The sequence below is a fragment of the Melospiza georgiana genome, chromosome 2 (genome assembly GCF_028018845.1).
Source record: "Melospiza georgiana isolate bMelGeo1 chromosome 2, bMelGeo1.pri, whole genome shotgun sequence".
NCBI classification, from domain to species: domain Eukaryota; kingdom Metazoa; phylum Chordata; class Aves; order Passeriformes; family Passerellidae; genus Melospiza; species Melospiza georgiana.
In genome coordinates this window covers 77,866,138-77,875,434 of record NC_080431.1, presented here as the reverse complement: position 1 = coordinate 77,875,434, position 9,297 = coordinate 77,866,138, and the positions used below count along the sequence as shown (strand labels likewise).

General features: G+C 43.1%; 1 protein-coding gene across 1 annotated transcript in view; it reads left to right on the top strand.

The window, feature by feature from the left end:
* Positions 1-1,068: 1,068 nt before the first annotated feature.
* ACER3 (alkaline ceramidase 3) overlaps positions 1,069-9,297 on the top strand; it is a 56,400-nt gene continuing 48,171 nt past the window's right edge. The window contains exon 1 of the mRNA XM_058045743.1: positions 1,069-1,249. Coding sequence (XP_057901726.1) covers positions 1,147-1,249 — 103 coding nt within the window. The 5' untranslated portion in view covers positions 1,069-1,146. The remainder of the gene's footprint in view (positions 1,250-9,297) is intronic.

The following is a 9,297-nucleotide window of genomic DNA, read 5'->3' as shown; positions in this document are numbered from 1 at the left end:
ACTGGCATTTCTTAGCCTACAGAAGGAAAGGTGAGAAGAAATAAGATGTGGAAAAAGAAGTCTGTGCGTTTACGGACAGGTATAATAAATTCTGCTGGCCAGCGGGGTGTAAGCACTGTGTACAGCCCCCAAGGTCTGCCCAAAGCTTCTCCTCAAGTTTTGGATCACCTTCTGAAACAGAAAACACCCACAGCATTATCAGACCTTTACTGGTACACTTTATTCTTTCCCCTTATGTCTCAAGTCTTTCCATTTTTAGATTGTACTTGCCTCTGGATACCAACTCTGCTTGAGAAGCAGTTTGCATATTATGGGTGTAAGTATAGTACGCATAGTAAGCACTGAGGAAACTAAATAAGGCATCAGAGGAGAGGAAAACCCCCATTTAGTAGGCAGTGCTATAAAAATACTCCTTCCTTCTCCCAGCCCACGAGTATGAGGAACACTTGCCTCTTCATTGCTTTCAGGAAGAAATTCTTCAATGTAAAAGTGGTGAGACACTGGCACAGGTTGCCTGGTGGATCTTTGGGCGCCCCATCCCTGGAAGTGTTCAGGGCCAGGCTGGATGGGGCTTTGAGCAGCTTGATCTAGTGGAAGGTGAATCTGCCCATGGCAGGGGATTGGAACTGGATGGTCCTTAAGGTCCCCTCCAACCCAAATCATTCTACGATGCTGTGAAGCTGTGTCTCAACATCATGAAGGCAGCACGCTGCCCCGCTCGCCTTACAAACCCTCCACGAAATCTATAACGAAAACCGGAGTGGAAAGCTGAGGAAGGAAACCTCTTCACTGCCCCCGGCTTGAAAAGCGGGTGAGGAGAGTGCCGTGATGCTGCACGTCCCGCCTCATCCTCACAGGGGCATCGCGCGGATTCCCTGAGAGCCAAACGCGCCCCGCACCGGTGTTTCCCCATACACTCCCCCCACATCCACGTTTTCCACCACTATGTGTTTCCCCGCCCCGGTCTGCCCCGTCCGACAGGCCGCAGCCCGTCCCCATGGCGACCGCGGCTCCGCCCCGCGGGCGGGCCCAGCGCCGGCCCCGCCCGCTCTCCCGCCGCCGCCGCCGCTGCGCTCCGGGCCCGGCGCCCTTCTCCCTCCGCTGCCCCGTGCCCTGGCTCCGCTCTAGCCTGGAGCGGGCGCCGCGATGGCTCCGGCCGCCGACCGGGAGGGTTACTGGGGTCCGCCGACCTCCACCCTGGAGTGGTGCGAGGAGAACTACGCCGTCTCCTACTACATCGCCGAGTTCTGTGAGTGGCCGCTCCGGCCCCGGGTCCTGCCCCGGCCCCGGGGGCCGCGTCCCACCGCCGCCTCCTTCTCCCTCTCCGCAGCTCTTCGTGCTCTGTCCCCGCGGCGGGGGAATGCCTCCTCCTCCTTGGCCCCTCTTTCCTGCGGGGTGACGGTGCCGCTGCCCCTCAGCCAGCCCCGGTGGGTGGAAATGGGTGTTTTTTACCGCCTTCCCGCACAAATCCGTGTCGGAAGCACGGGATGGTGTAGCCCCTCTCTCCCCAGCGTGTCGTTTGGGCCCCCATCCCAAGCGTGTCCTTTCGGCCTGTGTCCATAGGGATGGCAGGGCTGTAGCGGGGGTGCCGGGGGCCTGCGGCGGTGGCTGGGATGGGGTGGCCCGTGAGCTGTGTCCTGGGGGTGTCGCAGGAACTGGGCTGGCTGTGTGGCACCGCAGCACGGGTGAAGAGAGGGAAGGACTCTCGCTGGAGTCGTGCTTGGCGTGTCACGCCGCGAAGCCACACGGGTCTGCTGCTCTGCTCCCCTTGAGGTGGAACCATCTGCACAGCCTGGACTGTCAAACCAAGTGAAACTGCTCAGGGAGAGAAAAGGTATCGTCCTGTGCAAGACACGGCTTCATCCAGGGATGACACCTTCCCCCAGGTGGCCTTTGGTGCCCCGTGATGACCGTCGTCAATCAGGTGGCTCCGCTGCAGGTGGTGCGAGTTAAGCGAGGCTTGAAGGGTCGCTCTGTTTCAAGTGATTGTCTTTTAGGATAGCTCAGAGCACTGGGAAGAGAGCAGGCCATTGGTTTGACCTCGAAACTGTTATTCAGAAACACTCAGGATTTAGCATGTTTTAGGGAAAAAAAGAAGGGGCTTCAATTACAGGGCCATTCATCAGGTGCTTGAGAAAGGAGTGTCTTGCAGGTGATAAAAGACCAAGCCCTATGTCACTGAGGTTTTGTTGAAAAACTAAGTATTTTTGTGTCCTGGGCAGCGACTTTAAAGGGTGTAGTAGTTATAATTATGTGCTTCTGCCTGGCACACGCCCTGTGCTGCGAAAAACTTTCACACGCATGAGGTAGGTGGCTGCCTTTGAAGTGTTAGGGCCCTGGGTGCTCAAGTGACTAGGCTCACCCACCCTGAAGTGCTTGAAGTGGGCAATCTGCAGAGGCCTTTCACATAGCTGGGATGCTTCAGCAGTGGCTTGGAAGAGCTTAGCATGCAGAAGATGGAAGGTTCTGGGTTTCCGTGCCCAGCTGTGGCTCCTGGTTGCAAGCACTGACATGGGTGCGGATCCAAAGTGAATAATTGTGAAACAGTGTTCAGAGTGTAGGAATAGGAAGAACAGGATCTGAAATGAACAACAGCAGCATAAGCAGCTTAGAAGCTCAGAGGGAAAAGGAAGTTAGTGTGTAGATTTATGGCTGAGGCAGGCTGGCTGAAAAGGAAACAAAATTAAATACTCTTAAAAAGGGACAAACTTAGAAGTCTAAATAGAATGAGACTTTTGCAGAGTATGTATATATGTGTTTTCCTTTTTGTCAAGCATAATTTGTGAGATAATTCTCATAGGGAAGAGGAAGTTCTTTTTCTTCACTAATGTAAAAATGAATTTGACTAGCATGTAAATTTTTAAAGTAATTCCTGCATTGTTGGCCTTGTTAACTGATACTTTTTGTCTACTTTTGGATTATTCAGGAGAAGGAAGATGAGGATGAGAGTAATGGGAGGCAGAAAGGCTTGTGTTCTGAGGAAAAAGAGAGTAGCTATACAAGGTCTGGTCCCTCCTTATGGTTTTGGTGTTTGGGACCACAATTTGTTGGTCTGTCAGTTGCACTGAAAAAAACTGTATATAAGGGCTGTTCTGTAATGTAAAGCATTTAAATGATCTAAGTTTAAAATGCAAAACAGTAAGTAAGCCTGCTGTGGTGTAGGGTTAGCTTAACAGCAGCTAATTTCAGTCCAGATGCCAAGATGGGTTAGATTTTCTTCAGCAGTTGTTCTCTAACAGTGCTTTCAGGGTCTGAGGCAATAAGTGTTCTGGGGATATTATTTGAAGTTTTACCTTACACAAGAGTGAAAATCCATTTCTGACTTGGTACCACTCAGGTACAGCTGATTGTTTGTAAAAATTTTTGCATTAAATGTTTGTTATAAGTAGGTTGTTAATGGTTGTTAATAATTTATAAGAAACTTTGGAGGCCCAAAGATTGAAGAATACTGGCAGGTCCAAACCAAATAGGTTGCAGGCTAAAGAACCAAACAGAAAGCTTGTACAAATTACATTTTTGTGCCATTTAGCAATTTGGTTTTGACATGCTACTTTTAGTACAGAATTGCTACATTGTGTTATAAAAGCCCACATGCAGTTCCTTGCTCTTTACTCCTTATAGAACTAATATAAATGGTAGCAGCTTATCAATTGTATGTAGTGAGAGATGTGGCAGTGAGGTAAGGTGGTGGTGTAGCACTTCATATTTGAATTCCCTTGGTGTAACCCAAACACAGTGGCATGTATTCAAAAGTTCATTTTTTTAATAATGAGAAATGCTTTTTCTTGCCTTTGAGTCTGCACCTAGTCTGTTTTTCTCCCCTGTGGAGGTGGATGACTAACTGCTCTACATCCATCTGTAGAATATTAAACCAATTGAAATGAAAAACCAGTTAAAAAGAATTGTTTTGCAAGCTTAACTCTGTTAAGCCTTAAAATGAGTCTTATATCCCCCACTGATCAAACCTATTTTATGATGTGGTAATTCCTTTTTCAGGGTTTCTCATTGATTGACTCCTGTGTGCTGGAGAGCAAGTAGTAGACGTGGAGTTTTTTTCTCTTCTTTAAACCTTTCGAGGTCTCAGTTCTTAAAAGCTGAATTATCCAAACTTTTGTACACTTGGTTAAGAAAAAATAGTAAAGGATAAACCCACCATCCTCCCACACAAAAAAATAGAAAAAGGGCAAGTATAAGTTCTGGGTTTTAGCACTTATCATTCAAATGCTGCAGCTTACTCCTTATTTTAGCAGGGTTGATGTTTCAGGCCAGTTAAGCCCACGGAGCATTGAGTTTTGGGGGTCTGTTTTGACATGAATGTCTATCACAGGAGCCTTACCCTTCTTGGATTCAGTCATCCCTGTAAGAGCTCCTCTTATAGAATGTGGTGAGTGAATATAAGTAGTCTTCACATACTCCCTTTGCTGAGAGCACGTAGAGTAGTACCAATTCAAGCAAATATTTTAGATTCAAAGGAGCCCTGTGTGGTACATGAGGGCTTATAATTCTCAGTCAGGAGAATCATGGGGGCGAATTTGTTGTAGTTAACAACAGAATGCTGTGTTCCAGTTTGGATCAAACTTGAGTCATGTTTCCAGTTATGTTGCTTTGAGCTATCATTGTCCATGAGTAATATGCATCATCTACAACATGACAGGTTTAGAGATATCCTTATGCTGGCATTTACAGCAGCAAGCGTCTAGAACATTGCTTCAGGCTTCTCAAGGAATTAGTGAAATTGTTTCTTTCTTGGCTTCTGGTCTTGTCTATGTTCTGATATCTTTGCATAAGAATTTTTAAATTATTATTGTTATTATCATAATTATTATGTTATTATCATATTATTATCATATCAGAGTTAAATCCATTAGTTTTTGTTTTCATTAGAGATCTGGTAAGTGACTTCTTGTAACTGGGATTTCCTTATGGGACTCTTATTTGGGAAAAAAACACACCCATGTCATGAGAATCTGCCCATGTTTCTAGCTATTTTTGTTCCACTTCCTTCAAGCTTCTGATTTTTGCCTCAGACAAGAGATTGAGACAAGATTATGGTGACTTGTGTTCTTCAGTGTGAGATACCTCTTTATCTTGCATCTTGGATGGCATACAGTGCTGTCCCAGCATTCTCGACATTGTGAACAGTGACACAAAAATATTGTTGTTTCCTTTTAGGCATTGCTCAGAGAATACAGCTGCAGATTGTACAGATCTCTATTTTCTATTGGGTTCATTACTTTAAAACATAAAAACTTGCAAAATTTACTTAAACATAAAATAATGTCATTAATGTTGAATTTGTACTGCCACGTATGGATTGTCACTTGTTCCTCGTGGGTGTCCTGTTGCATTTTGCCTTTTTTCCAGAGGCTTTGGAAAGCAGCCAGAGACTGTTGGGCTAGGTACTCTCCAAGTGAGAGTAAGAAAACTAAAATAAAGCCAACTGTCTGCCTTCAAGAACCCTTCCTGTTCTTTCAGTGATAAAGTGGCAGATGAAGGAAACACCATCAAGTTTAATTGGGTGTGATGAGCCCAACTGCCTGGCTGAGATGGAGCGATTTAAAGATGACATGACACAGATGAGTTCTAAAGAGTGCTTTAACAGAAGACAGTGTCACAGACCTGTACACTTTAAGACTGAAAGGGATTTGAGTGTATAAATTTAATGATCTCATTGGAGGAAACCATATCACAACTTTCCTCTGGAAATTTATTTGGCTTCTTGAGGGAGCTCCCTGAACTGAGGAAGCACTGCAAGCAAAAAGGTAAAGGAAGCATTAAACTAATTGATGGTGAGTGTAAAGTCAAGTAGAGTGTGCAGAACAGTGCTCAGCTGTGCAGTGAGTTTTTGGATGAACACTTCTAGCTTGCTTTTTGTGCTGCAGACAAAAAGAAGTTGAAAGAGGGATTCCTTTCTCCAAAAAATAATATAGCAGAACCAAAATCATAAGCCAGATGGTCTCTGCTGTCACTTCTTTGTATTTCTTTCTATTTGGTTTTGAATCAGTAGCAAATACTCTTTTATTAACTTATTTCCTTTCCTAGGCTGTAAAAGTACATTCTTAGCTAAAGCCTAAAGATAGTCTTGTCACAGAGTTTTGATGCATTTTGAGATCACTAATGATTTGTGTATTATTTTTAATTCTTCCTTGCTTTTTATCTTTCCCCATGATGCAACTCTACCTTTGATCTCATGACAGCTTAATTTTCAGTTTTCCCACCAGCCTTCGTTGAAAGATGGGGTCAAAGGCTCTTGGAAAGTTGATTTCCCCAATCATCAGTTCTTATTTGTCCATCATGTTATGGATATGCTTAAAGCCTGTCAGATAGATGCTGTGCTAATGGACCACATGTGTGTTTATCTACTAATGTGTGTAGCTATTAAGTGACAATAAAATTCTTAAATATGGTTTAACAAAGCATTCGATTACTCTATAATTAGTGCTTCATATTCAGTACTTGTACAGCTGGCAGTTGGACATCTGCCACCCCAAATGGTAACACAGCAATGGCATTTCTACATTTTAATTTTTCTTATGTGCAAACTGAGGAAGACTGGTTTATGAACTGCATGATATGAATTTGCAGAATATATATTTGTGGCTAGAAATAGGAATATTAATGTAAAATAAATTATTGTAAAGGAACACTGCTGACTTTAAAGTTACTTTTTATGAGCTTTTAGTCACAGATTAAAAACTTTTGTCATAATTGAAAGACAAAAAGTCTTCAGTCTGGGGTTTGCTGTGTCTTGTGTGTGTGAAACTGCTATTTATATAATGCATTTTCTGTATTTGCTGGTGCCTTTCACATATAAGTGGGAAAGCTTTTTTTTCCTTTAAAGAAGAAAGATTTAATTATAGATGCAAAAATGTTCAAAGGAAGTCTGGGAATTGTCTCCAGTCCCAACAGCTCAGCAGTATATGGTTCTTTGTCTTGCAACTTGTGTGAGTGCTCACACATTTGACTGTTTGTCTGACTACCTCAAGAGGATCGTGGCAAGGTTTGTGGCTCATGAAAGTTTATCAAATGCAAAAAGTTCTTTTAATTCAAAATGTGTGTCTAAACAGGACATTATAATGCTAGAAGAGAACCCATTTGCAAATGGTTGTCAGGGCAAAGCTACCTACCTTAGATTGCCTTCTAGCTGGGAGGCTCTTTGTACTTGCCTCATTAATTACACTCATTCTTCTGTCCATTAGCAGGGAAGCTGAGCTGCTGCATGAATTAAAGGTGCTTGGTTATACTGTCTTTGTGGAAGTACTACAAAGAGCAAAAAAATGTGTCAGGAAGAGAGAAATTCTAGAGAACGTTGCAGTAAAAAAGCCCAGAGCAACACTGCTTTATTGTCAATCATTTACCATTAATTGATCTGAATATGCTCATATAGGCAAGATCAGCGTAGAGGCTCAGTGGTTTTGCTGGGTACTCTTTAGATTTAAGGTCTCAGGCCCAGATCCTTCTTTGTACTTGAAAATGCAATTACAAATTTTCAGAGTTTTTGTGCTAGCTCAAAAAAATGAAGCGTCTAACCATGATATTTTTTTTCAGTTCCTAAAAATTAATTTCCTTGAAGAAATATGCTGCATGTGCACTGTGACCAGTGACTAAAAACCTGATATTTCTAAATGATTACTGCAGTCAGCATCTCCAGATCATTATCTCCTTTACAGTCAGGTCCGTCATCCTCTGGCAGAGTACGTACTTCAGTGTCTGGAGTTCAGGAGGCAGAAGTTGTTCTTTCTGTCAGTCTTGGTGGAGAGATTGCACCCTTTGTGTCCCTTCCTCAGCCTTACAAGATTCCTCTTGATTTCTTTGCCTCTCCACCAACTGGTGACTCAACCTGCCCTGCACATTGTAGCAGTTCCTGAAGGAAATTCCAAACTTTATTTCAAATTTGAGATTAGTGTCCAGCAGCGTGTCTATTTCCCAGCTGTGTTCTGGGGCTTTAGTTTCTTATATTTGGTTTTTCATTGTTCCTTGATTCCTTTGGACATGTTTTCTGAATGCAGTGTCCTTGGAGTGACCCTGAAATGGTATGTGCAGCGTGAGTGTCTCTTCAAGAATCTCTGGCTGGCTTTGTGAACAGGAAGGTATGTTCCCTTTGCCAAGTCTGGGTAATACTGCAATTCTCCTCTATAAACAGAGGAACTGGAGAAGGGGACAAGAGTGTGGCCTGATTAAGCTGGGCAAGGTTCAGGATGTTAGTTTGAAACTTGACTTTTATATTTGAGATGGCAAGATTTAGACTTCTTCAGGCAGGAAAGCAGACAAGCAGAATTAGGAAAAGATATGGTGTTAGGGGTGATCTGAACATCTTCATGTTTTGTATGAATGTTGTATGTATTCCAACTAGTAGGATTTCAAGGTATCAACTTAATAGTCATAAGACATGACCCTAGAAGCTCTTGATTTATACAATGCTTTAATGAACTCATTATTTGCAGTAAGCTCATGATGCCACTGCTCTGTAGCTAGATTTTTAGTTATTGCTAATTCATGTTGGATAAGGATTTTCATTTGAACAAGAATCAGCACCTGGGAAACAGAGAGGGTATTAGCTCAAACAAATCCTTTAGAGCGCTGAGCATGAAAATTAGTCTGGACACTTTCAGTCTTGGGACAGAGGTATTTCTGTGTTAACCTGATGGACAAATGACATCTCTTTCTTCATCCTGTCTGGTCAACACCATTTGTTTGTTCAATCAAAGACCTGCTTCCTGACTGGAAAGCATGCTATTGTGATCCCTTCTAATGGGTATTTTAAGCTTCATTGAGGAAACCCAGGGAAAACTGAAAAATTACTTGTTTGTCTTTGAGAAAGAGGCTTGAAGATCTGGCTGGCTCTGAAATCAAATGGGTCATCTGCAACAGGAAGCAAAAATGACCAACAGAACTGATGAACTGAATTTGTTGTCACAGAGAGGAGTTTAGATTACTTCTAGGTAAAATGGATGTATTTTTCTTCTACAAGTACTTACCTTTTCTTGCACAGCAAACTTTTTCATGTTTATGTGAGTCTCATTACAGATTGGATTGTCTTGAAGGGAGTTTGTAGTGCTGCTCTCCTGCCAGAGACTTCCAGGTCTGGTGCTGACCCCAGATTGCAGCAGCTGAGCTGCTCTGGGGGTTATTGCACACAGGTGCATGGTGTATTTCTACTGATATTCCTGCATTCCTTACACGGGATGCAGACGTTATTCATTTTTTTAGATTTTGAATCTTATAGACTTAAGAAAAAACTCACAAATATATAAACTCAGAGTTGCTCCAGGTGATATTTTGTTCATCAATGAAAAT